General features: G+C 37.6%; 1 protein-coding gene across 2 annotated transcripts; it reads left to right on the top strand.

Annotated features, from left to right (window-relative positions):
* Nucleotides 1-27574, top strand: PAIP1 (poly(A) binding protein interacting protein 1). Of its 2 annotated transcripts, none has more exons than XM_065861357.2 (12): nucleotides 1-295; nucleotides 1355-1467; nucleotides 4944-5125; nucleotides 10240-10428; nucleotides 13182-13294; nucleotides 17774-17885; nucleotides 19120-19245; nucleotides 21445-21551; nucleotides 22957-23074; nucleotides 23211-23265; nucleotides 23870-23963; nucleotides 26159-27574. In XM_065861357.2, the coding sequence occupies exons 2-12, from the start codon at nucleotides 1437-1439 to the stop codon at nucleotides 26250-26252; spliced, it is 1221 nt and encodes a 406-aa protein (XP_065717429.1). In that variant the 5' UTR covers nucleotides 1-295; nucleotides 1355-1436; the 3' UTR covers nucleotides 26253-27574. The 2 variants fall into 2 exon arrangements, with proteins under 2 accessions (XP_065717429.1, XP_065717427.1); XM_065861355.2 differs by lacking the exon at nucleotides 1-295 and adding an exon at nucleotides 1606-3698.
* The last annotated feature ends 344 nt before the right edge of the window (nucleotides 27575-27918 follow it).

Raw genomic sequence — 27918 nt, forward strand, 5'->3', positions numbered from 1 at the left:
ATCTGGCAGCGGCGGCTTCGCCCTCCGATCCTCCGCTCTGCCCGGCACCGGGGCTCCCCCAAGGGACTTCCTGGGGGAAGCTGAGGTATCGCCGGCAGGGCTGAAGACGTCGCGGCCGTTGGTGGAGGCCGGGCGCGAGCACCAGGCGGGCACAGGCAGCCGCTGGCGCCTCCGTCCCTCAGCCGTGGCGGGCCGCCAGTGACCAGGGCGAGGAGGCGAAGGTCGAGGCAGCCGACTTGGAAGGAGACTCCCTGCAACGTGGTTGTCTCACGTGGACAAACGCCACAGCATATAGGTGGTATCTTCTTTATTCTTGTCATTATTTCTTGAAATGTGTAATAAAGCAGTGATCTGGTGTCTGAGTGGTAGGTGCAGTACGGGAGAATAACAGAAAGAGGAACTCTGGGAACTGTGTAAATAATCTATGAATTTCTTAAAAACCATGCTATTAAAGAGGCACTTTACAGAGAACAACGTGCTGCTTGCTCGTTCATTGCCTGTATAGGTTGTCTTCTTTCACAAAATCCGTAGTTTCTGTGTGTTAGGCTTTTTAAAAATTTATTTATATCTGTGTAATTATTCTTGCAAAATATGCATTGCAGGAGGTGTCACACAGCTTCTAGGCTCACAACTGATGAATTTTGACTAGAAGTGAAGCAGTGAAAATACGTCTCTGACAGTAATTAACTGCGTACCCCACTACTAGATGTTTAGAAGGCTACTGTGCTTTTAAATAAATTTGGAAGAAAGATTCAATTTAAAGTTATGGCTTATGCGGTTTGTGTTTTGGGCCCAGTAACCATTAACTAGTGCAACAGCATGCCTCATCAGTATAATAGGGATCATTATAATTCCAATTATTAATAATACGGCTAGAGCCAGTCCTCTCCATTTTTCTAACTAGAAATTTGTTGTCAGCATAAAAAAAAAAAAGCATCCATGTGAAAGTGCTTGTGTACTGAATAGTGACGAAGTTGCAGAGTGTGGTTTCTCAGCAGCAGGTGCTGCAGATGTGTGCAGTGTTGCTTCTGAATTAAGTTTTAGACTATTAGGTAACATGCTTAGGACAAAGTAGGTAATTCCTCTAGTGGATATTTATAAGTGGTCATAACTGCATTTGGTGAAAGTTTTAATCCAGCTGTTGGGTGCTTAGGCTGTCTTGCCAGCTTAGCTTTCCTGCCGTTTGGTCTCAGGGGACTGAAAGTACTTGACAGGACTTGAGCTACACAGGCCAGAAAATTCTGGACAGAATTTTAGGCATTGTCTAAAGGGGTTGACTATTGTAGATAGTATTTGGGGATTATAATTTTGGATTTAATGTCCTGAAATATTATTCTTTTAATTTTTGTTTTAGGTGTCTACATTGGGGAGGAGAAATTTGAGTCCAAATCAAACACAAGTGTTCTCATGCAGACTTCAGTAGTGCGTCTGTAAAGATGGATCTGGGATCACATTCCACTTTAAAAGGTAAGTAGTTGCCATACAGTCGGTAAATTAAAATAATGCAGAAAGTCAGGTAAGTGAAAAGAAGTCACATTAATGACTAAAGGTGAAAAGTTGTCTGGTTCAATAATAGTAACCTGAGGCATTTAAATACTTATATAGGTGTATACCTTGAAGAATCAGATCTGCTTTCTTGAAAGACTGGCATGTTAAAAAGGGATGCCAGTATATCATGATGATTTTCCTGAGACCAGATTGAGAATCTCAGCTTCCTTTTTCACATTAATGTAAGCTTTTAATTCTCCTGCAGGTAAGGTAAAGTCTATAAATGTGGCCAAAGGTCACCATATAGGCTATAAAACTGAAGCTGAAATAACACAAGAACACTGACTAGTTTTAATATATTTATTTTAGTAGCTAATTTGTGATCTTTAAAGGATTGGTAATACTGCTTAAGTCTAGTTTTGACAATTTTTTACGCAAAGGAAGTCTTGCAGTTTTTCTGAAGACTCATCAAAATCTCCTACATTTGCTCTCATTTAAGTTGCAGAGTACAGATTTATTAGCTTACCAGTCTTCCTTTTCAGTGAGGGTTGCCTAGGAACAGTTTTCCCATAAGCCTAATTAATTTTAACTGTGTCACCTTTACTGTATGGCCAACTTTGTCTCTCACCAAAAATCAGCCAGTTCATGCCTCAGGGAAGTAACAAATATTTTATACCTTATCCCCCCATTAATAATTAAAAATGGTAAAATGTAATAATAAATCAAACAGAAGTATGACTTCTAAGGGTACCATTTTACAATACAATTGGATTTTTTTTTTAAATACAAGACAGTGCTATTCTGATTTTTTTTTTTATAGATATATAATGCATGATACATACTTGCATATTTTTCATCTCCTCATGGGTGACAAACAGAGTTTGACCTAACACTACAGCAGCCTCTGCCATTGGCTCTGGAGGGTGCAGGTGGCCAGGCGGGCACAGGCCAGGCTGTTCTGGGTGACAAAATACGAACATCACCTGGAGCATCAGCTGAGGTCTGTGCTGAGCATCCCAGATCCCAGTTACCTTCCTCGTCTCGAATCAGCTTGTGGTCTGGAGTTCACAAAGCAAGTAAAGCAAGGCTCTGAACATAAATAGGTGCATTAAATTGTGAATCGAATCATTTGCAGCTAATAGTGATATTAGCAAAGTACATTACATGGACAGTCTCCATATATAATGAATACAGTGTTGTCACATTGGAGGCTTAACTTGGTTTCCTTAAATTTAGACTTTAGCCTGCACCTTTTCCACACAAACCCTTTTCTTGTGTAAAACAGCTGTACATGCAGAGTGCTGTGTGATGCTGTTAAAGGCAGACACCTGTAGCTACAGGTCTCCTACTAAGTGTAGCTGCCGTTTTGGTCTTGTTGCGTCAGCTCACGCTGTTTGTTCCTGTGGGGAAGCAATTACAATAGAACATTGCCTTTTTGAAAATGCCGTTTCCAAGATTTCGTGTGTTTGGAAGAAGGTGTGACACGGGTGCCTCCCACGGCCTCAGAACCGGTCGCTGACACAAACAAGCTGCGTGCTGGTTGGTAGCTCAGAGTCTGTCCCGTGGTGGGGGGGACGATGCTGACTCATCAGTTCTGAACACGTGAGGTTCACAAACGCGGCCCGAAATCCGGGCGAGAGCCTTTAACCCGTGACAGCCGAGCTGGCCTTTCCGGAGGTGGCAGCTTTTGCCGACACCCGGCCTGGGGCGGGGACGCGGCTTCCTCCCCGCCACCCCGGCGGCGGCTCCGCACCGGGTTACTATGGCGACGGGCGTGACCAAGCCGCCAGGGGGCGCTCTCAGCTGCGCCGGGCCGCGACCATCGTGGCGCTGCGTGTGGGGATAAAACTGAAAGTGAAGGGCTCGGCCCGCAGCGAGGCGGGACTGCGCTGCGCCTGGCTCCCCTGGGCCCCAGCCTTCCCCCGCGCCCGCTCTCTCCCATGAGCGCTTGAGCCGCCCTGACCTCAGCATGTCGGAGAGTTTCGACCGAGCGCCAGGTGCCGGCCGGGGCCGAGGAGTCGCTGCCCTCCTCAGAGGCGAGGGTGCAGCGGAGAGCGGCAGCGGAGCCCGCTCCGGAGTCCGCTCCGGGGCCAGCGGTTCCCACAGCTCAGGCTCGGCCGAGGAGCAGAGACACCAAACGGGCGGCCTCTTCCCGCAGCAGGAACCATTGCGGCCTCCGAAGACGGCCCCGCTGGGCACCGGAAACTCAGGTACTGGCCGCCGCGCAGCGGCCCCCGCCCCGCCGGAGGCTACCGGTGTTGGGGAGCAGCTCCCTGTAGCCTGCTGCGCTCCTCTCGTTTGCCCACACCGCTCTGCTCCCACTTCGCTTGCGTCTCCGACTGCCCCCTCCCCCCCCCCCCACCTCGGCTCCCTTCGCCGTCCCACTGAGACTAGGGCGGGGGAGCTACCTTTCCATCTTCCTCCGGCCTGGCCACGGGGGAGCGTCCTTTTTCCCCACCGCCACATGTAGGGGCTGAGGGGGTTACCTCAGCCTTGAGGGTCAGCGCTCTGCGCACCCTAGGCACCTGGCTGGCTCCTCTCAGCACCGCATGGAGATGAGCTGCATAGGGGTACTTGCACGTGTCCTAAGAAGAGTGCTCATGTTTCTGGGGTATGGGCCTGTGCGCAGGTAAACCTGTAATCTTGTATTGCAGCCGCCTGCAACACATCTCTGTCCATCCCCCCCTTTCTGTGCCCTCACATCTGTGCATGTGTTTTATCCGTCTGTTAATCTGACCACAGATGGTCTCAGCCTTCCACTTATTGAAGAACTCCAGCCTAAACATTTGCCAAAAAATAACCCAGAAGCAACACAAAACATGGTTTGATGGTTAGCTTTTTCAAGCAGATATCAGGTTCTGTTTTCAGTGAACTTAAGAGCTATTCTTAAAGATATATTTGGAAAACATAGAAAATAGCAGTTTTAAAAACACTGTTTTCCTGGAAATTTTGGCAAATGGTGTGTAAGAGCAATAATAGCTGTGTCTTTGAGGATTACATTAAAAATTGTGGTGTTAAAGATGAGTGAGGTCTTTATTGACCTTGAAAGTTTTGCATTTGCATTTTGCATTTGTATATCTGAAATCTATGAAAAACCCTCAAGAAGAGCAAGCATACCATGAGAAGATTTACTAGTTTCTCAGGTTATCTCTTTTAGAAAACATGCATGAGAGACTAAGAGAGCTTTTTTTTTTTTTTTTTCATTCCCCTCCCTCTTTTTGGCCACCTTCTTTTGAACATTGTGTTCACTTTTGATCATGTAGCTAGACATCTAGAGTTTGGTCCAGTTAAAACTTTATCTATTTTTAAGAAAAACAATAAAACAAATATGTTTGAAGAAAACTTGAAAGTATATTTATAGTAAAAATATATTTGAAGTCCAGAACATTATGTATTCTCTGTGAATACATAAAAGTTTAGAAGTTTCTAAGAAAAGCTGTTAACAAACTTTTCAGAACACCTGCAACAGACAGGAATTTCATCTGGATCACAAGATAAAGTTTCAGTTCCTGATTCTGGACCAGAAATGGGTGAACCTCAGGTGACTGTGGCTCCTGTGGTAACATCAAAGTTGTCTGCTAAAGCACCTGAGTTCTATCCATCAGGATACAACCAGAACTTCAATCAGAACTTCACAGTAAGTGTTTTTCTTCTCTTCTTAGTATATGGCAATTTACTTATATTCAAATTTAAAATGTTTTCTTGAGGTCTTGTGTATCAGGTAACTTCAGTGTTGCATTTGCTGAAGAGACTTGCAAAATTCTGATGAGCACCTCCAGAATCACAGTCAGAATGTTAAGTGATAATGGGTGAATATTATGGTGTATCTGAGAGCCTTTAGCATGGGATATTTTGGTAAAGCTTACTGCAAATGAAACACTTTTCTTCTTGATTACACCAAGCACTGATAACACCCAACATCAGAGTAAGCTGTCTTTTTTTGTGACCACCTCTGTTGTAGTTATATCTTCACCGCATTTTAAGTAAAGGTTTACCTGCACTATTATACAGATTTCACAGGTTTTCTAAACAAATGTGACAGAAAGCTTGAACTTTAGCTCTTCTGAGCACAGGGTTTACCTTTCATAAATCTACTGTGCCATGGGTATGATTTGCTATGGCTGCTTAACTTGATGTGCCATCATGTGTCTTTTCCTTCAGTGGTATAGCTCCAAAGGGCAAAAAAGTGGGGTTAGGCTCATTCCTAGCAGTTATCTATCCACATACCTAATGCGAACTCTATTTGCAGCTAGACTAAGGGTGAGCTCAGATCAATATGGTAGAAGCACCATGTAATAAAAGCTGGCACTTCTTATTTTCTATTCCTTTGTCTTCTGGGTATTGCTTCAGTAATTCTACTCCAGGGAGGATCTGTGTGAGTTCTTGGAATATCCTTTTGTTATGCAAGCAGCCAAACTCTGGTACTATATGTCAACAGGTGGGAACTATTACTTTTACAAATACAGTCAAGTCAGCAAAAACAATTATACTGAAACATATTTAGTAACGTAAAGAAAAAACTTTTTTTTTTATTTTTCTATAAGTCAGATAATTTATTTGAATGCTAAATATGATGGTTTGGTGTTCTGAAGGCTTTTCCTCACCAGTAAAATTGATGTTATCTTAATGTTGCCAGCTTGCTGAATGGAATTACTGTCCTGGATAGTACAAGCCCATAGCCAATACACAACTGTTAACAAAATGCCAATGCTAACATGCCTTAGTGAATATATAATCTAGGGGGAAAAATCACTACTTTGACCCAGTACATGTTACATGTTTTCTATAAATGAAGGATTTCAGTTTCAAGACAAAAAAAAAAAGAGCCATTTGGAATAGCATACATAATGCATTGTTATAATTACAAAGTTTTGAGGCCCGCAATGTTGCTTTTCAGCTGTTTTACAGAAACACCTAAGCATGTAGGAGTTCCTGGTTGCTATGTTGTAGGAAAATGCTATGAATGTAAGTGACTCATTTGTTAATAAAAATAACTCTTAAAATGCTACCAAAACCTAAAACACTTATTTGGAAGTATGTTGCAGGGACCTTAATCAAATCAGAATATACTAGGTATAAGATAGTCATGTTTCAGACGTTAGTCCTTCACAACTATGACATTTGGTTTTTTTACTTTAATGACGGAATTTATTTTATAAACTGGGCTGACTTGCAATAAAAATAAGGAATTTAGCATGCTTTACTGTTACACAAATTTTGACTGTGAGATTTAAAATTTGAATCAAAACAAAGTTTTGAGAAGCTTCTGTTTCTCTGACTTAGAATTAATACATTTTAGCTTTTATTTAGAATGTTCCTTGGAATTTTTAGATCTGAAAATTCTCATTTCTCTTACAATATACATAGTGGTTTTCCTATTAAGCTTTTGTTGTTTTAGAAATAAAGTGTTGTTTTCTAGTTTGATTGTACATTATTGTAATTACTATGCATACCCATGTAACATTTGATTATTAGATTAATTTCTGGTAGTTCAGATACTCAAAACTATCAGTTACCTGTGAAGATAGTTTAAGGAGTACAGTATTCAAGGCATGCTAGAATTTTCAGAAGAACTTTACCAGGACTTTGGGAAGGGAAGACTTCTGTGGAATTCTCTGTTTGCATATAGCTGTCCATCCCATCAGATGTTATGGATGTCTGCAGTAGAATTGGTGACTGGATTTAGGTTTGGATTGCTAGTAGGAAATGTCAGTTGTTCTCTGGCGTGGGTGTAAGATAATAACACAACTATCACTCCATCAGAAGGGCATAATGATGTTCACACTTCATAGTTTTAGGAGTGAGTTTTGTATTTGCTTAGGTGGAATTCTTCCCCCACTACTTCTATTTTTTTTCTTTTTTTTTTTTTTTTTTTATCTTCAGTTTATTTCTGAAAGGAGGCTAAGGAGCATCAGTGTTGGTTTTACATGTTTAGCTAAGTGTGGATAGGTGATTTTGATACAGAATGGACAGGTGATTTTGTATATGCAATAATCATTGTACTTAATCTTGCAATTATTTTAAACTTGTTGAGCACATACTGTCTGAACGGGAAAAAAGCTAAAGAAGTCTGCAGAGTAATCAAATAAATGATAAATTATTAGTAAGTTCCTAAGTGAAAATGTTGTGAACACTTATCAAATATAGGAAAATGGTAATTAGCACGTACAGAAACAGAGCCCAAGAGTAGATTCAGCTCATAGATCTTTTCTGTAGATTTTCTGGTATTTATGTAAATCAGAGGCGTTTTAGTACCTTATTAGCCTTTAAATTGCTATGTCTTTAAACTCATGAACTGACCCTTAGTAGAAGAGAGGCAAATCTGTAATCTTTAAACTGGAGACACTTTTGTTGTGGATTATCCAGGATCCCATCCTACAGCTATGAAACATAACAGAGAAGGATTAGAGAGTGTTGTCTTAAGTGGGAAATCATTGAAATTTATGGGTCCTCACCAGTGCTGAGTACAGGGAGATGATCGTTGCCCTAGTCCCGCTGGCCACACAAGTTCTGATACAAGCCAGGATGCTGTTGGCCTTTTTGGCCACTTGGGCACACTGCTGGCTCGTGTTTGGCCACTGTCAATCAACACCCCCAGATCCTTCTCTGCCAGGCAGCTTTCCAGCCACTCTTCCCTGAGCCTGTAGCCTTGCATGATGGTGTTATGACCCAAACGCAGGACCTGGAAAAATGGAAAAAAAAAAAAAAGGATAGAGGAGTATGAATACAGGGGCACCACTATGCCAGAAGGTATTGGGGCCTCTTCCAAAACAAGGACATTCTTCTCCGATATTTAATTGAAGTGAGGATGAAAGGAAGATACTTTCTTCACTGCTGAATGAGGATGTCATAACAACCTGAAGGCTGTCAGAAAGAGCAGCTATTTCTACTAGCTGTAGCAATTGCATTCCCTGCAACCTGGCTGGAGAGTTTTCTAACAGGTTATTTGGAGAGATGCTAGTTCAGCTGCATGCGACTAAGCTGTCATAGTTCCATGGAACAAAATGGTTTAAGTTACTGTATGGAACTTTTAGTGGGCCAGTTGAAATTGCCTAGTAAAAGTTGACTTCCTTTAGAGAAATAGAACACTTAGCAAGTTACACAGAGGCCTGTTACCCTTCCTGCTTTGGCTTTATAAGTTCCAAACCATTAGAATTGTAGAATACTTTACATTGGAAAGGACTTCTGAAGTTCCTCTGCTACAACTTCCTATTCAATGCAAAAACCAACTCAGATCAGGTTGATGAAGGCTATAAATATTAACAATTTGATACCATTTTTGTAAAACTGTATTTCTTTCCTATTTCTGATGGGCAGCATTAAGTAACAGTCTTCAGTATTATTCACTGGGCAAATACTCTACCTAGATAAACATCACAGGAAATATTTCTAGGGTTTTTTGGTTATATTGATGTGTCTGCCATTAGCTTAAGTTGTATACACTTACAACATGGGTCTTTGAAACATTTTGATAAATCTGCATTTTTTTTCCTCACACATTCTTCATAGGTCATGAAATGAATGTCAGTATTTGATTTTCAGCAATGTCTATTTGTCTTTCTCTGCAGTTCATATCCAGATAAAAATCTTTCACAGGTCATATTGCTTCACAATTGAGGAGGGACTGAGGCATTCTAAAGACAGAAAGTAAACAATATCTGCTCATCAAGGGAGGGGTGGTGGGGACGTGGAGAATATAATTATCTAATTTATCAATTTATTTGTGTTCATGAATTAAATTGTGTTATTGTTTGTAGCTCAATTTTTTCATTAGATGTATTTTAAAACTTTTATTTTTGTTAAATACTAGATCAGTTGAAAATTCCATTATTCTGTATGTTACCTTTATGTGCTGAATCACTGATTGTAGGTAGTTTCTTTAACAGTCTGTTGTCAGGCTCCTGCTTGCACTTCTGACATCTCAGATGCTTTTCACAATCTTTTGTGTAGTGTGACAAAGTGAATTATTTGTACTGTGTTATTGCTAGATGTCATCACAAAGTATATTGCTTCCTTAGCCATTCATCTCATATACAAGCATTGTAATCATCCAGAACAGTATTGTTTAGATGCTGTTAAATAAAGTAATTTCTGAATGGACAAAATTAACAGCCTTCTGTTCCATCAGCGGTAGCATAAATGCCTTGTAATCTTTCAGCCACTAACAAGAGATGCAAATTTGCTGACTTTAAAAGATCACTTTTCATGGCTACATATTCTACATGGGACCAGTGCACTGTATCTATTGTATTTCTGTAATTTCTCCGCCTTCTTCATATTTTGGAGCACTGTACACACTAAGCCTAAATGTTTTGTTTTCAATTATTTTTTTCTTCTACATTTTGTATATCTGCAGCACAATTTGTGTGCACATCAGGAATGGGTGTTGAGCCTCAGTTTGTTAGTTTCATTCTTAACAGATAGACTTAATTATTTGGTAGTTAATCTTGCACACAACTTGGCAAACTATGTGATTGCTTTTTTATGTATCTTTTCATGTATTTTGCTGAGAGACCCTAAATGCTATGGAAACATTACCTATTTCTTAAGATGATAGAACTACTGGAGCTTTCTGATGCAATGAGGTTCATGCTTCCTGAAAATGTTGAAGTGAACCGTGTAATAAACACCACTATTAAGTATGCAGAGATTCAAGACTGAGGACTGTGTATTTTTTACTGGAGACACTAAGTGTAACAACATATTTTTAGGTTCATTTAAAATAGTTGGTATATTCTTTCGTTGCCATAGGATTCTTCCTTTGAAGATAGATATGATGGCTATCTGACTTTGGTAGAATATGTGCAAGACTTCCTAAATCACCTCACCGAGCAACCGGGTTGTTTTGAAACTGAAATAGCACAGTTTGCCGAAACACTGAATGGCTGGGTCACTGAGGATGAAGCTTTACAAGAACTTGTTGAACTCATCTATCAGCAGGTAGCCTGTGTATTCTGTCATATAATGTGGATGGTATGCCTCTGTTACATAGTGTCCAAGATAAACATAATTTTTATGAAATTGTATCTACGTAATATTATAATGGCTTGAATTTTTCTTTTTAGATCGAAACATAAGGAAAGATTTTGCTCAATAAATTCAAATGGTAACTCAACTCTGGGATACTTGGATGTTTGATAAATTTTTGCAGTTTACTCTGTTTCATTTGTTGGATATTTGGATTTCCTGGGGCACACACCAGAGCTGAAATTATGGCACTTAAAGGGAGTTGTATTTGAATTGCTGCATTTATACAGTAGAGATTGAAGAAGTCTTTAGCAATGTCAGAGTTGTACATTTTTATTCTATCCTGCAAAAAGATTTCTTCATAACACTTAAATACTTTTTCTTCCTTGGTATTTTTAAAAAATTAAATTTATACCTACTGCACACATCACCCTTTGGGAAACGCTGCTTTATTAACATGCTTTCTTCTTCTTTTGCGATATCTGTATTTGAGAACAGCGTAATTGGAGGGAAGGAAAGCTTTTCTAGTGGTAACTAGGTCCAGTTCAATTGATGGCCATGGTAATGAGGACAGAGACCTTGAGCTGAACTCTGTACTAATTGGGAGAGCCATTGGAAGTAACAGCTTAATATTTGTTGCTTAGCAAAGGAGCTGCTGTTACTGCCTTTTGGGCTTGCTGCAAAGAATGAAGTCACACCTGTGCTTGGTATTTATTACATTGGGTATACCTCACTTTCCTGGGTTTGTTGTTTTCAAATTCTACCTTGAAGAATTTTTTTATTCACCTGCTAAGTGCAAATACTTGCAGAATATTTTTGCTGTAAAATAACCTAGGGTATGTTAAAGCTGCATGACTGGTTGATCATTGTAAAGAACTATGGAGGCTCAGGTTTCTTATTTTATCCTACAGAACTGCTGCACATTTAATTCAGAACCATTTAGTTAAATGTTAAGATTACCTATGCTGTGCTTGGCTGCATCATTTTCCTGTCCTTTATTTGAACACATAGAGGATAGTTTAAAAAAATTAGCATGTTCCATAGAACTTTATTGAAAAAAAGAAAAGAAATTATCCCATTTTTAATTTCATATATGTTAAATACATTGACTCTCCTTTAATGTAAGTGTTTATGTTGCTTCTTCCTGTCACCTCCCATGTAAAAGTCCAGTGTTAGGGTTGGCTGTGCCTAACTTAACTCAAAAGCACTGAGTGTTATCAGTCTGAAATCAGGTGAAAAATAAAACTTGGTGCAAAATAAGCTGTGCTAGTGTGCGAAAGCATCTGGTTTTAGTTTTGTTGCATGTCAGGGTAGGATTGTGTTCAAGTGTATCTCGACTAAGCTTCTTATTCTTCTGTCTTGAGCAGAGGCTCAAGTATTTGTGTTTCCTGGCTTATAAAAAAATTGCAGAAGTGTATTTATGAACATCTGCTTATAAATAAAAACTGAATTCTGTTTTACTATCTTAATTATTTAAACTTGTGTCTTCCAAAGGCACTTCAGTTCTTTCCAGCGACTTTTTGCACACAGTACAGTTACACTGAGTGTGTATTTTTCTCTGCCTGTCAAAGGTAACTAACTGTAATGCACTGACATGCTGATGACAAGATGCTTTTTTTCAAAAATGTTAGAAGCAGAGGCAAAAGGAATGTTCCAAGCTGATAAATCCACAGGAGAAGTTGAACGAATTCTTAGTATTCCTGGGGTTTTTAGTTGGAGCTGATGGAGTTACTTACACCGAAACCTCTTTTCACTGAAGCTATATTTGAGAAATAATCTTAAATTCAAGTGTTGTTAGAAGAGTTTAAAACAAATGAACACTAATAAATTGTCAAAATAAGGGGGTATTCTGTGTGAAGATCTGTGAGTGGTTGAATGTAGACTTTGAATTCTCAATTACTTTTTTCCACCTCTTGAAATTTTGAAGTCTCAGATTTAAAGTATTTTAAGAAAGTGCTCGATTTAAAGTGTGTAATTCCATTGCTACCACCAGTTTTTAAATTATAAAAGTGTAATTGTTCAACAGTAGCAGGACTTCTTTTAGAAAAAAAAAAAAGGACTCATCAAGACCTATTAACTGTAATGATACAGTTTTAGCCTTTGAATCAGGAATTTGCTATTCTGCACATTGCTGGAGCACATACAGGAGAAGGTATTTCCTTGCTTTCCATGTTCTTGTACTCTTTCCCTGGGCATTTTGTATTGCCAAAAATAGATTCTGGGATAAATAGCTCTTAAACTGAATGAAGGTGTCTTTATTCAAATTGTTTTAATGTACTCATTGGTCCTTGAGAGAGTTTGCATCCTTGAAAAAGTGTCTTAATGTCCACTGTTTTGGGGAGGGTTTTGTTTTGGTTTTTGTTTGTTTTTTTGGTTTTGGGTTTTTTTAATGCACAGTTTGTAAGTGACCTTCAGACACCTTTTGAATTAAGTCACAATGGAGAAGCAGAGTTGAGGACACGTGACATAACGGTGATTGTTTTCTTAAAGCCACAAAATCACAGTATAATGATTTCTTCAAGTGCTGAAATCCATATAGAAAAGTGTTGATGAGATGGAAAAAATAAACATGGCATATAGTAATATTAATTTTCTGCTCTGCAGTTGTCTAATCAAGTGTTGTTAAACACAGCTTTCAAAAAAGCTTTTAAAGATACTTCCTGATAGCCTAATCATGACTTTTAATGAATAATTAATTTTTCCACTTTTTTTTTTTTTTTTGGAAGGCTACGTCCGTCCCAAATTTTTCCTACATGGGAGCACGGTTGTGTAACTATCTATCTCACCATCTAACCATTAGTCCACAAAGTGGGAACTTCCGACAGTTGCTACTTCAAAGGTCAGTATCAGCATGTAATTTTAAGCCCGTTACTTCCTCAGGTTACATGTCTTCCTATTTTGTGTATAACTCTTAATGTTGTGTGCAAAGAGGTATATATTTAAAATAGAAGTTTACATTGAGGATTGTTAAAGCACATGTACATACTGAATATCAAATACATTTTTTTAAATATTTTAAAATATGGAAGTATGACTCCATTCGGAGTTCTGTAGGTTCTTTTGAACTATCTTGGACTAATCCCAAATTACAGGATAAATTGAAGGTTAGTGAATGCTAAATACACATATGTGTACTGTTGTCTTCCTTTGACTCTTGACAGGGCTTAATTATGTTTTTTTCTTTATTTACTTTTCTGGCTGGAGTCGCTGTGTAAAGTTTATTCTTTGATCAGCTAGTTGTTTTTCATAAAATAGGTACATAAAATCCAGAAGGATAAGTTTCTGAAGTTTCCCGTTACTACAGTGTTCTGATGGCTTACTTGTTTGAGAAGTTCCTTTCCCATACATTTTCCATAACAGAGCATGGATTCCAGAAATTCTTCTAAAATAAGTAATTTATTTGCAAGGTACAGCATAAAGCAGCTGAAGCTGGATACGTCCTAGAGAGGGACACTCAGCAGGAAAAAAAATTAAGACAGTTATACCCCCACAATCCAAGTCCTCAGCCTGTGCATGTCATCCTGGGCCATCTACAAAATCAGAGTCTGGGGTGTCCCCATTCTTTATTGGATCTGTTTGTTTTTGTCAGGAAGGCTGTCCGTTAATGTTCTGACCTTCCTTCAGTTGCTGTTTTGCATCTGCAGCTGGAAAAAACAAATTCTTGACAATAGTCAAAACATTCTTCTATTTTGTCTTCTGTTAGTCATGGTCCTGTTCCTTATCTCCAGGGATGCAGTTCCTCTTATCTTCTAGCTTGTAGACTCTAAGGCCTTTTTGTACTTCAGGAAGCAGAAGGTTTCAAAGGTTCACAGCTTGTGGAAGTTGTTCTCAGCAAAATTACTTATGCTAAGCAAATTCTATACCAGCAGTTTCTAAACAAGTTCTACAAAAAGCTGTATACCAAGTAATTCAGGAAGCTAAGGCAGTCTGTTCTCTATTAATCCTCTCTTTGTTTTTGGTATGCATTGCTGCTAATATGTGAAGCAGAGTTCATGAAGTTTTTCTAAACACATTATCATCTTTCTAAGTTTTGTATACAAAATGGTTATTAGTATGAGGTACAGTAAGGCTAAACCTAGTACGACAACTACAGGATGCAACATGTGGTTGTATATTCCAGTTGTATGCATGACTAGCCCAAGAGGGTTTCCCACTAGTGGTGGTCTCGATCTTGAAGTCTTTCAATTGTACTGTGTCTTTATTTTATATCATGGTTGACAGTGATCAAAGCGTTTTGTCCACTTTCTTTGGCTTATTTCAGAGCTTGGTGTAGCTCATGATACTGTAGTAATTTTCTTACTAGTGTGAGGTTTATTCCAATGGGTACAGGCAGTAAATCTTGGCATAGTGTATAGTTACATTGTAACAATTGGTGGGAGGTTACAATGGCTGAATCATTAAAAGTACAGCCTGTAATTTTGGTACAATTACAGATAGAATTATTTGAGTGATTGCTTATATCCACAAGCACATTGTCTATGAATATAGAATTACAAAGTGTTCTCATACAAATGCATTCCTTTCTACTGTGCTGTCGAGGGTTAGGATTGTGGGGTGACAATCAAAGCCTGGCAGATGTATTGTTAACCTCTTCTCCCCCCCACTTCCCCCTTTTTCCCCTCCCTCTCCCCCTTCCCACTCAGGACAGGCGATCGGGAGGGAAAGAAGGACAGAGAGAAGAGAGTTGGAAAAGTTAAAGATGTTTTACTAATGCTACTAATAAGAATAGAGAAAATAATACAAAATATACAAAACCAATCTTGTAAGTCTCAGCAACTGCAGAACCAGCACCCAAAGTCCTGGATTAGACTCTGTAGCCAACCGGAGCTGGATTCAGTCTCTCACTAGGCCTCAGTTTGCAGGGACGACCAGCAAGGTCCTCTCCTAATGTCAGCCATGAGGAAAAAAAGGGAAAAGGCAAAGGGACGAGATCCTCGTGATCTCCCACTTTTATATGAAGTATTCACGTGAATGGAATGTTATACACCGTTGGTCAGTCTCTCGGACATCAGTTTCTCATTGCCCCTCTCACGAGATGTCCATCCGTGCTTATCAATAAGTTTGCATTCCATTGCTAGGTTTAACCAAAACATGTGTCGGGTTCTCCAGGAAAATGCAGCTAATATGAAGGCTTTAGCTGACAGGCAAAAATTCACTAAAAGAGAAACTTGTTTTTAACAAAACCAGGACATATGTGCTCAAATACAGTTTCAGGGGTTTCATCAGGTTGCGGTTCAAAATGACAGATGCTTTGTTCAGAATCAAGATAAATACCTCAAGCCTTAATGTCATTACTCTCACAGATAAATCCTTGGTGTTTCTGCTCAAGGCATGTACTAACAGTAATAGCTTGCCAATTATTTTTTTCCGTTTTCCTATGTTATATATTCTGATGAATACAGTTCCGTTATTTTTTATTTCTACAGTTTAATGATGATTAGACTTTGTAGTTGACAAAAATGCTGCCTTCTTAAATGGATATATTTCCTTTTAAATTTTACTGCATGACATTTGAACAGGTAGTACACTGTAATACTTAAGAATTCTTTAGGAATTAGCCCTTTGTTCTTTAAGGCTTTAAAAGCTTCAGGCTACTTCTTATTTTAAAAGCTTTGTGTAGTCCAGCTATGTTTAGGAACAAAAGCATCATAAACTTCAACAGTGATGCATTCAGATGACCTTGCATCAGGAATGGTACCTTATGAAGATGATGAAAGTATTTTTTTCCCTTGTCCCAAAGCAGATGAGCCTTTTTGCTTTCAAAATGATCACTCGTGTCTTTTGTGGGGTTTTTTTGACTATGTTTTTCAGTTGAACATGAAGGAAATCTCTGTTAACATTGGATTGTCTGATTCCTGTTTTTTAAAGCCAGCCAAATAGATAACATTCATTTTAGCACCCTGAAGCCATGAGTTTAAGGTTGCTTATGTTTTCATTGCTAATATGGATTAAACTGAGGGGGAAGAGGGGCAAACAACCTAACAGTATGACCACAGAGAGCTCCTCTTCTGTTATTCAGACCACGTTGGTACCTTTAATTTTCTATTTCAGCTGCTTAGATTTTTTTTTTTTTCAGTTTCTCTGATTGTTCTTAATCCATTAAATAACCACTGAGAATACACTATAAGTTGTCTGACTTTCCTTTTATCTCAAATATTTTTTTAATTCTGTTTTTGAACTGCTATGTAAACGTATATTTTTGACACAGTTTTTGGATACTGGAAAAAATACCTCCTTGTCATGTTATCCTAATCCTCTGTATTTGTATTTCTATCTGAATTATAGAATTGTAGAATGGTTTGGGTTGGAAGGGACCTTAAAGAGATCATCTAGTTCCAACCCCCTTGCAGGGACCTCTTCCACTAGACCAGGTGGCTTATAGCTCTGTCCCTGTCCAGCCTGGCCTTGAACACTTCCAGGGATGGGGCATTCACAAGTTCTCTGGGCAACCTGTTCCAGTGCCTCATCACCCTCACAGCAAATAATTTCTTCCTAATATCTAATCTAAATCTAGCCTCTTTCAATTTAAAACTATTACCCCTTATCCTATCACTACACTTCCTGATAAAGAGTCCCTCCCTTTCTTAAGAGCCTCCTTTAAGTATTGAAAGGTCACAGTAAATTCTCCCTGAAGCCTTCTGTTCTGCAGGCTGAACAACCCCAACTCTCTCAGCCTGTCTTCTTAAGGAGAACTATTCCAGCCCTCTGATAATTTCTGTGGCCCCCTCTGAACCCTCTCCAACAGGTCCCTGTGCTTCCTATGCTGAGGTCTTCAGACCTGGATGCAGGACTCCAGGTGCAGTCTCACCAGAGCAGAATAGATGGGCAGGATCACCTCCCTCAGTCTGCTGCCCACGCTTCTCTTGATGCAACTCAGGATACAGTTGTCTTTCTGGGCTGCAAGTGCACATTGCTAGGTCATGTTAAGCTTCTCATCAGTCAACACCTCCAAGTCCTTCTCCTCAGGACTGCTCTCAATCCATTCTCCACCCAGCCTGTATTTGTGTTTGGGATTGCCCTGCATCAAGTGCAGGATATTGCACAGTTTCATCTTGCTGTGTCAGATACCTCAGTGCTTGAAAACATAATTATGCAATCATATGTATTCATCTAAAAGGACACAAGACCATAGTGTTTTTGTGAAGTCCTTGTGTTTCCTTCACAAATCATACTTCCCAGCATTCAGCATTTAACAGTTTTAATGAAGTTCATCAGCTCTTAGCATTCTGTTAAATACATAGCATGTTATATATGATGGGATGTTATATATGATGGCATGTCTGCAGATGATATGATGTTTTGTTGTGTGTTTTTATAGGTGTCGAACAGAGTATGAAAACAGAGATGAAGCTACCAAAGGAGAGGAGACGACTCGAAAACAATTTCATGCTTTTGTGCTGTTCTTAGCTGAACTTTACCTTAACCTAGAGGTAAGAAGAAAGTTGTATGTCAAGTGGTTTTTCATTACATTTTTTGTTGTGTTTAGGTAAACACTGACATGGGATATAATTCGAGGTGTTTTTCTAAAGGAGAGGGGAATAAAGTAACAGAACTTTAGAACAGTTTTGTTATAACTTGTCCAAGAAACAGATTTTAAAAAAGGACAAGATCATTAGAAACAGAAGTGTATAAAGATTAAAGATTATTTTTAAATAGTGTAAGACTTCATAAAAAGAACCAGCCATAAACCACCTTTGGAATGAAGTTTTTGGTATTTTGTCTGGCAAAACCCCCAAATGACTACATTTAACCAACACAGGAAATGTTACAACCTAGGAGAAGCCCGTCAGGATCAATAACCCATGTAATTCAATATTCAGCCACTAATAGGAGCTATTATCAAACCCTTGAGGAAAGCATGGAAATCCTTAAAATAAGCAATTAAAAATGCAGGTCTTTAACCATATTTCCTCTGAAAATTGAGTCCTTGGCTAGTGCATGAATTATGAAATCTTTGTTTTAGAGTGTACAAAAAGTGTATGGACAAGCAAAACTTATTTGACTGTTATACCCGTGAGTTCAGTAACTTCATTTACTGTAGTAGTGTACTCGAAGTATATTTTTGTGTGGATTATTTCAGTGGTTTGCTTTAAACAGGCACTATAAAAACGTTTTGCTGACGTGAGGAAAGAAAATAATTCTCTGACTCTTACATTTCTGTTCATAAGTGGGCCTTGAAATCTGTTTTTCAGTTGCTAGAAGTAAAAAGGAAGATTTGCAAAGGGTTTGGGGAAGGGGGAGTTGTGCAGTTCTGTGGTGTCTACCATTTATTTTTAAACAATTTTCTATAAAATTTTAAATACATAAAGAGTGCCTGGTAGAAGTAAGCCACTACAGCTGCAGAGAACACATGATGTAGGGTGGGAAAGAGCATGGGATTCTGACAATTTGGGATTTTATGGGCCATTTGCCAGGCATTTGGTAGTTTCTCTTAGCAATTTATTAGCAAACAAAAAAAAGTGCTAGACATGCATTGCTATGTACATGTCAGAATTGTAATTATTCAAAGTCTGTGTTCTAAAATAGTTACAGTATGTGGCATGTTCTTCCAACTAAAGTGCTCAACTATGTTGATCACAAAATCATGCAGCATTCAAGAGAGAAAATCTAACTAAATTAATTTCTAAGGCTTAAGTCTTTTAAATGTTTCTATGTATTTTGCAGATTAAAGGAACAAAGGGACAGGTGACACGAGCAGAAATTCTTCAAGAAGGCCTTCGGGAATTACTAAACTCACTATTCTCTAATCCTGTGGACAGTAATTTGATATGTGCCGTGAAGCTGCTGAAGGTGAGACAGTAGTTTTCAAAAACAGTTTTTTTCACTTTTCTACCTTTGGGAGCAGTGGAGGAAACTGCCAATGAGGAAGTGTTTATAGGGCTTTATGCATTACATCATTAGCAGAGCAAGCTGTAGGGTTTTTTTTCTTAGTATCATTGTGAAATTGAGTCAACAAAAACATAACATGCTGCTCTATAAGTAAAAAGTGAGGCTGTTTGTGTACACACAAGAGCAATAGAACGAAAACCAAGGCACAAAGGAGTTAGAAGCAGTCCATTCAGGTCTCATTTTGCTGTTTCTGGTGTGAGAGGAAACTGTAACCAACTTGAATGAATTAATGAGCTTTTGGCTATGTTGTCCGTTCTGAAGGACACTCAGCAGCTAAAGTCTACCACTTTCTGTGGCAAAAAGTTCTTGATATCAGTTATTTTACACTGTATTGTCTGCATCATTATTACTGTAGAAATTTATATATTTCTCTTTTGTGACCAAACCTCTTTGCTTTTACATTTTACTTTTTCTTTAAAAAATTCTTACCCTCTATGCAGTGAGAAAATTTATCTTCACTAGCCATGGTTATATGCATAATTGGGAAACCACTCTTTATTTTAGGAATTAAGACAAAAGGCTAAGCAGTATTTCTGTGGAGTTTTGTTTCTGTCTTGGGGAGGGTTGGTTGGTTTGGTTTTCCTTATTGTTCCCCATTTCTCCACTGCACTACTTTTTAGACTTTTCTCTCCTGAATTCCAATTCTGGCAGTTTCTTTTGGTATGGTAAATAGGGAACAGCAAGAAAGGTTTTACACCTTCCAATTTAAGCCCTTCATTTGAAATTTGGATGTTTAAGCAGGTTGCTTCATAGCAGGTGTGAGGTTGTGTTCAACAAGCACATTCACTTCTGTGGTAAATCCTTACATTGGCAGTGCCTCTGAGGCAAGGCCCACTGAAGGACCTCTCAAAAAGGCAGTACAGAAATTAGGAAGCTTTCCTATGCTGCTGGTTTTTTAAGATCATTCTCCAAAGAAGATGGAGGTCTCACTATTTCTATGGATATTCTTGGAACATTTATTTTTGTTCATAGCATCCATTCTAAAATAAAAGACAGTGATCCAAACTATTTTATGATACGTTGCTAAATCTAAAAGGTGTTACAGAACAGAGACTTGGGTTTTTTGAACACAAGTGTTTTCTAATGTCTTATAGTATCTACAAATACGGGAGTGTATCTGCAGCTAGTTTGGGCTACCTCATGAAACCTTGATTCCACTGCTGAAGCAATAAATGTCTCCTGTTGTGATTACTATTTAATATAGTGACAGATACAGGTTTTTCACCCGTTTGCTTCACAATATGTTTATTTTTAATTAAGCCTTCTTGGTGCTATTATCTAGAATCAAGGTGGGACTGCAGTACAAAACTAGGAATACCAAACAAGTACTGAGGTGCTTGCTTTTATGTTTGCTTTTTATTCCTGTTCATCATCAGGTACCGTTCCAAGCATTTTGGATCATGTAATATTTATGCTGAGTACATCAGGAACTGCTACTAACTTTGATCATAGTGGCAAACTATTTTTTTCTGATTTAACTACTGTGCAATTATTGGGCAATGAAGTACCTACTGTTAACATGAAAGGCTTTCCTCCACAGCAGTTCTAAACTGCTACTAAGGCTTTATCAGCAGCAGCTTCAGTATCACAGATTTTATGAATTGAAATTCAGGCTGGCTCAGTCAGATAATTTTGGCTAATCTTATGTATACTCAGATGAAATTCTGTGGCGTGTCTGATGCTAGCTGAATTGACTGAAGTGTTTCTAAAGTTTCTTAAACTTTGTTGTTCTCAGGTAAGCTGGTGGCATCATCTGCAAAAATAAGGTCTCCTTTTTCATAGCATATACTTAAATAAGATCTGACAAATGCCAGTCACTGGAGTTATTTCAAAATAATATTTCAAGACTGAAAGAAGTCTCTGTGAACTTCTAGGTAATATAAACATTGGACATAGAGCTACCATATTGTCTCTAGTCTAAAACAATTTACAAGATCTGTTAATCTGTTTAGCAAAAAGAACAGGCGATTGGGAGCTTCAGCCCTCAGGTGGTCACGCATTGCATCTAAATGTTTTGAATTGTTATAGAATCTCTTCTGTTGACACTTTATTAAAGTTTTGTAATTTTCTTTTAAAAAAATGTTAATCCCTTGTCTTTAGTTGACAGGCTCAGTTTTAGAAGATGCCTGGAAAGAAAAAGGAAAGAATGATATGGAGGAAATGATTCAAAGAATTGAAAATGTTGTGTTGGATGCAAACTGTAGTAGGTGGGAAGATAAATTTATGTGTAGCATTTTGTTTTTATACTAAACATAACATCTTAAAATCTTCAAGAATAATAAACATGTCCAAAACATTATATTTAAAAGTTTTCTTTTTGAAAAGTAAGGGGATATTTGGGTCACTTCCCACAGGAAAGAAAAAAAGAGGGGGTTTGGGTTTGTTGGCTGCATTTTGTTGTTGTTGGGTTTTTTTAATCTTTTAATAGAGATGCATGTTCCACTCTAATTTTTTTTTCTTTTTTTTAACCTTTCAGGTCTTGAATTCTTCCATAAGTGCTTTAGGCTCTAAGAGCAAGTATAGATACAAAGAGACAATAGTGACGATATCTCGTAGTATATACTTTAAAATCCTAATTTAACAGTATTAGATATATACAAACAGTATTAAATATAGACAGATCACTGTAAATATCAAGGCAAAATGGAATATGCTTTGGCTTTTATTTTCTGCAGACCATACTTTTTTGGCAGGGTCTTACTACAGTCTGGAAAAAACGAGTGGTTGGTTAATGTAGCCTGCTGTTTAATTTGCAGTGAACTGCATGCATGAAGTTATCTGATTCTGCTGCACTTCATTCTCAGCTTCTTGCAAACTTACAAAAACCTATAGAGGGTTCAGACACAGTGACCTGATCTCTTCCTGCATGAAGGAAGGCCAACAATACAGCTCATAGCATTTGTGGGTTGTAATTGAGCTGCCCCCAGGGAAGAGGAGGAAAATTTTGCTTCACTAACCAGAGAAAATTGATAGTACGAGCTGAGGCTTCAAAGACGTAGAAGTACAAACATTTTTTAATAGAGAAAACAACCGAAGATTTTATTTACTTATTTATTCCTTAATGAGACTCTTCTCCATGGACTTGCTTACAAGAAGAAAGCCATTTCTCTTATTTTAGGGGTGAAATGAGTGGTAGTATCTAATGAATTTGAGTCATTTCTTCTCACAGTTGACTGCAGAATTTCAGTGTGATTAAGAGGGCTAAATTTGGGAGCATAAATTAGATTATTAAAATGCAATTTGAAGATCCTCCTCCTGGTTTTTCCCATTACTGTCCTTTTATCAGAAAAGGATTTGTTCCTCAACTTGTGCTGCAGGTTTGGTATCTTGATTAAAAACTACAGCAAGTTCTGTTTCTTGTGGGCTTCTCACTTTACCATAGAGGAAACGGGGAGAGTGACTATCTCATAACTGACACAAAAAAAGCAACTAGACTTGCAGCGGGGGATGAGGGGGGAAGAACACACACCACTAAAAATTATTTGCAGACTGGAACAAATTTTCTGCTTTTTATAGTCTGGGAGACTTAACTATCTAGCATTTGCAAGATAAGCCCCATATCTTGCCTCGCACAAAACATTCTAACTTCTGTAGTGCTTCTCTTTATTTCAGAGATGTGAAGCATATGCTTCTGAAACTAGTAGAACTGCGATCAAGTAACTGGGGTAGAGTTCATGGAACTTCTCCACTTACAGAAGCTACCCCTGAAAATGACCCAAACTATTTTATGGTAAGAATTTACAGACACTTAAGTTGCTTAATTTAACATGAATTTAATTTGATTCATGGGTGGTCACATTGCTGAAAACTACAAACAGCTGTTATCTCTGAATGCATATTAACATTCTGTATAAATTTGTTCTTAGAATGAGCCAACATTTTACACTCCTGATGGTATTCCTTTCACTGCAGCAGATCCAGGTACGTCACAAGTTTAGTACATCTGTCTTCTCTATCTTCTCTAAAAAGTTGTAATTAGGTTTATGTCCTGTCAAAGTACATAAAGTTGTTCTTCAGATATCTGAAACTTGTACAACTTGAAAGACAAAATGATGTTGGAATTCCTGGCTTTGTGTAACACATGATGTATTCTTCATTAAAAGAAGGTAAATGTTTGAAATGGAGAATATGTACTTGAGTTCATATAGTTCATAAGAATTTTTGCTACAGTCCTCAGTACTTGGTATCTCCAGGAAGGCAGAAATCTTCAAGTCTTCTTTTGCTCGTCTACTGTTAGTAGCAAAAGATTTTTCTTCTTCCTTAGTTTATTTGCTTTCTATAACCTGAGTACAACATCGCATAGCATGCATCATTTGAAGCAAAGACATCTGTGACTAAAGTTCTCTGGGAAGATAGGTACCGTTCTTGGAGGACAATGGATGTCCTGAGAAAACTCTGTTTTTTCTATAATATGTTTCATGCCATTTATGGCTTCATTAAATAGGCTATTTTCAAATTGTACAGAAGTATGCTAATTTAGAGGACTAGTCTTACATATTACTCAGACTCATTTTTATTTTGCCAGATTACCAAGAAAAATACCAGGAGCTGCTTGAAAGAGAGGATTTTTTTCCAGATTATGAAGAAAATGGAACAGATTTATCAGGATCTGGAGACACGTATGTTTTCTTTTTGAGTAATAGGTTTTTGTAATACTAGTTATTTTTACTGCAGAATTAAGAATCCAATCTTGATAAAAATGAAACTAAATAGCAACTTTTTAGCTCAACAATGGAAGTTATGTATTTGTTCAGGTATAAGTTGGTTTGTAATCGCACAAGTTTGAGACGAATTTTATATTATCCAACTGAGTAGGGTAATTAAATTTCAGAAATTTATACACGTGTACAAACACACTCCCTTCTGCATTAAAAAAAAAAAGGAAAGTAAAGCAAAGCACCAGATCTTCAAGTGTTGGTAACAAGGCAGCCTGAATTCATTTGACTGATGCACATACGCATTCTAACTAGAGATGATTACAGAATTTTCAGAGTCCTTCGAAGAGAGGTTTTGAAGTTTCTTTCCTCAGAGTAAGTAGTGTTCCCTCAATTAAATCACTATTCATTATTCCTGTAGAACAAAACCAGCAACCCAGTGGCAAAGGGGGAGGCAGTAGATGGGAATATAGTCTGACTTCTGACACCAGTTTATAGGAATTTAATAGGTAACTAGTAAAAAGAAGTATGGTCTAAAATAAATTGCTCTGAGCTTTGGGCCCATGTGCTTGAAGGAGGACTTTCAGATCATTATTTGGTACCTAGGAACATTTTCAGTGTTGTGTTTATGTGTGATAAGAGAGCTGGCCTGGATTGATACTTTTGTTAGTAAATTAGAAAACTTTCAGATGATGCCTAGCTGAGGGGAGTGGCAAGAACTTTGGAAGATAAATTAGAGCTGTCACAAAAAATCAAGAGTCTCATACTATGGGGAAAAAAATACCTATGTGAACTACAGTGCTTAGAACAACAAATTAAATGCTAAGTGGAGACAGCAGTTAAAAAACACAGCAGATCCAAATAGTGACATGTGGAAGACAGAGTCAACCTTCATGCAGGGTGACTGTGGAACCTTCTTTGTTGAAGGCTTAAGAAAAGCTTAGGTATTCTGATCCTCTGTCAGCTGTTTCTCATGGCTGACCTCAGGAAGAAGGTTCTATGTTGAGTCCCTTCTCAAGTCTACCCTTACATAGGAAAGGAGGAACAAATAAATATGTAGACTGCTTCTTCAATGCGCAATGCTGAAGAAAAAATACTTTCTGTATACATTTCTGTTGCTCTTACTGTGGTTTTGTGTGAAACATACCATTTATGGCTTCTATGCAGATAAGATGCACTGATTTGCTTGCTTGGAACCCAGTCATAGAACTGAGAACGTTAAATTAGTGCACACTTTTTGAGAGTTAGTAGCTGCAGGCCTCTTTTTTTTTTTTTTTTTTTTTTTTTTTTTGCTAAGGCTGTTTAGAACTATATACATTATCACATTCAAGCTGTAACTTCATTTTCCTAGTTTATGGTGATTTTATAGTGCTGGACACTCCAGTTGAACCTGGAGAAAACAAGGAAGACTGAATTTATTTCCTAATAACTGTGGGGAGAAACTTGAAGTGATCCCCATCACTTCCCACTTTATTTTGAAGCTTTTATCATAGTCTCCACTCTGTGCAATATTTACTGCCAGTAAAGAGATCCAGTCTTTTCCGTAACCTGAATAAGACAAAGTCTTCTTACAAAGTCTTTTACAAAAGACTGGTTACAGTAGAATAGAAGGTAATACAATGCAGATGCAATAGGGAGGTGACTTAAGGTTCTCTTCTTACATATCAACAAATACGAATGCAGGTTTTCTTTACAAATACATTATTTGACTACTGTGCAACCAACACAGTTGATTGATGCAGTATTTGACCTAGGATATTGACCAACCAAAAATTATACTAATATTATGCTGATTATGTTTTTTGAAAATATGTCACTAGAGATGCATTATTAAATTTTTGAAAGTTTGCATTGCATTATTTCGTTTTCTGTCATCTCTGGAACTGTTTCTGTCCTTTAAACTAGAGAATGTAAGATCTCAAATAGTGACAAACACTGAACCAGCATAGCTCTGTACAAATAGCTGCAAGGTTCTGGTTGTTTTCCTGGTACCCATGTCCTTTTTTTTTTTCCTCTTCATTCTCTTTAAGAAAATGTCATCGTTAACTGCTACTTATAAAACTCTTTTTTACTCTTGACATCTACATAAATGTTTCTGAAAATATATATGTAAACATAACATATTTAGTGATTTGTTTTGTTTTGGGGTTTTTTTTTAGGTATTTTGATGACATTGATGATGAGATGGATCCTGAAATTGAAGAAGCATATGAAAAGTTCTGTATAGAATCAGAACATAAGAGAAAACAGTGAAACTTTACACATTAATGTTAGTCTATTAAACCAGTTTAGGTACACTTAAAATACAAGGGGATATAAAACGTTTGTACCAAAATAAGGAACTTGAGTTTCTCAGAGTACTAGACTTATATAATTTCTGTTTGTTTAACAGAATCTGCCAAAAATTGTAAACTTATGCCGTGTAACTTAAAATGTTGTGTATATATAATAGTTTATTTTATGTACAGGTATATGAACAATTTTTTGGCTGCAATAAAAACGATTTAAAAGTTATCATAATTGAAATTAAAATTTAATGGGGATCATCCAATAACATTTCCCTTGAGGTTGAAAGAGGAAGAATAACTTGATCTAAATTTATTTGCTTGCTTGCTTGTTTTGGTATATATTGGAACTTCTTACTGTATGAAAGATATCTGGTATTTGATTCTGTTGGGGTTTTTTTAATTTTTTTTTTTTATTGCTAATGAGAGTATGATCCAAATCTGGAGGTTTTTTGTGTAGATCACAATAATGAGAAATGGCTTGTGAAGATTTTGTTTTGTGGTGGATTTTTTGTTTCATTTATTTTCTTCCTCTTCCAAAACCCATATGGCTGAGTTCTGAACTTTTTTTTCCTGGAATAAATATGGTGTATGTTGATATGTGAAAAAGCAAGCAGTATTTTGGAAGTCAGGTGCTTTCCAGGTCTTTGGTTCAGATAAGCTTATTTTCAATTTTTACAAGCAAAAACTATAATTTGTTGTGTTCTTGAAGACTGTATGAATATAGTTATGTTTTAAACCATGCTTCTGAAGAGTATGTGCAGTGCTTGGTTGTTGGTTTTGGTTTTGTTTTTTTTAATGTATCTTAACATGTCTGACCTTCCAGCAATCCTTGTAACTTTCTCTGTTCTTCTAATTTTATGTAGTTTGATTTAATTTTGTAGCTGGAGTAAATTCATATCTTGCATAAATGTTAATATCCTGAAGCCAACTACTCTTTTTTTTTGATCCCATATAATCATGTTAGTTTTCCTAGAATAGTCTGTTGTTGTTGTTGCCAAACTCAGTTTTACTGTTTTCTGTTAACTGTTACTGGTTAGACTGAATAGAACCCCTCACCAAAAAGAAATTGAAATATTTCCGAGAAGTTATCTACTGTAAAGAACACATGTTGTAAATATGCATGTAAATAATTCTGTTAATATTTCACTGTTATTTGTTTGGTTAAATAACTTCTGCATCTGCTAATAGAGTGAGCACTGACTGTTTTCTGGATGTTTATTTAACATACTTGTTTAGGTTGGAGTTTCAGAAAATAAAATTTAACTAGCTTTGCTTCCCTTGGTATAATTTCACTAACTTGTCTCTTTGCTTTTAAAAAAAGAAATTTTTTGATCCTTCTTCTGTTTCCCCTTCACCTAGTACTGTTTTTTTTTTTCTTAAAGTACACACTTGCAGACTGTATTATCCTTTAATACTCACTGGAAAAATCTATCAAAGGGCAATATGGTGATAAGAACTATATTAGCATTTCAAAGTCTCCAGACTAAAATCCAGAAACTGGAAAAGTGAAAGTTAAATTAGATCATTTTCATACACTAATTCATTGAATGTCAGGGATTGGAAGGGACCTCAAAAGATCACCTAGTCCAATCCCCCTGCTGGAGCAGGAACACCTACATGAGGTTACACAG

This window comes from Patagioenas fasciata, chromosome Z, assembly GCF_037038585.1.
Source record: "Patagioenas fasciata isolate bPatFas1 chromosome Z, bPatFas1.hap1, whole genome shotgun sequence".
Lineage (NCBI taxonomy): Eukaryota > Metazoa > Chordata > Aves > Columbiformes > Columbidae > Patagioenas > Patagioenas fasciata.

Coding starts and splice junctions, on each gene's coding strand:
- PAIP1 (XM_065861355.2), top strand. CDS start 3,458: ATGTCGGAGAGTTTCGACCGAGCGCCAGGTGCCGGCCGGGGCCGAGGA. Junction 5,126..10,239: donor ACTTCAATCAGAACTTCACA/GTAAGTGTTTTT, acceptor TCGTTGCCATAG/GATTCTTCCTTTGAAGATAG. Junction 10,429..13,181: donor TTGAACTCATCTATCAGCAG/GTAGCCTGTGTA, acceptor TTTTTTTGGAAG/GCTACGTCCGTCCCAAATTT.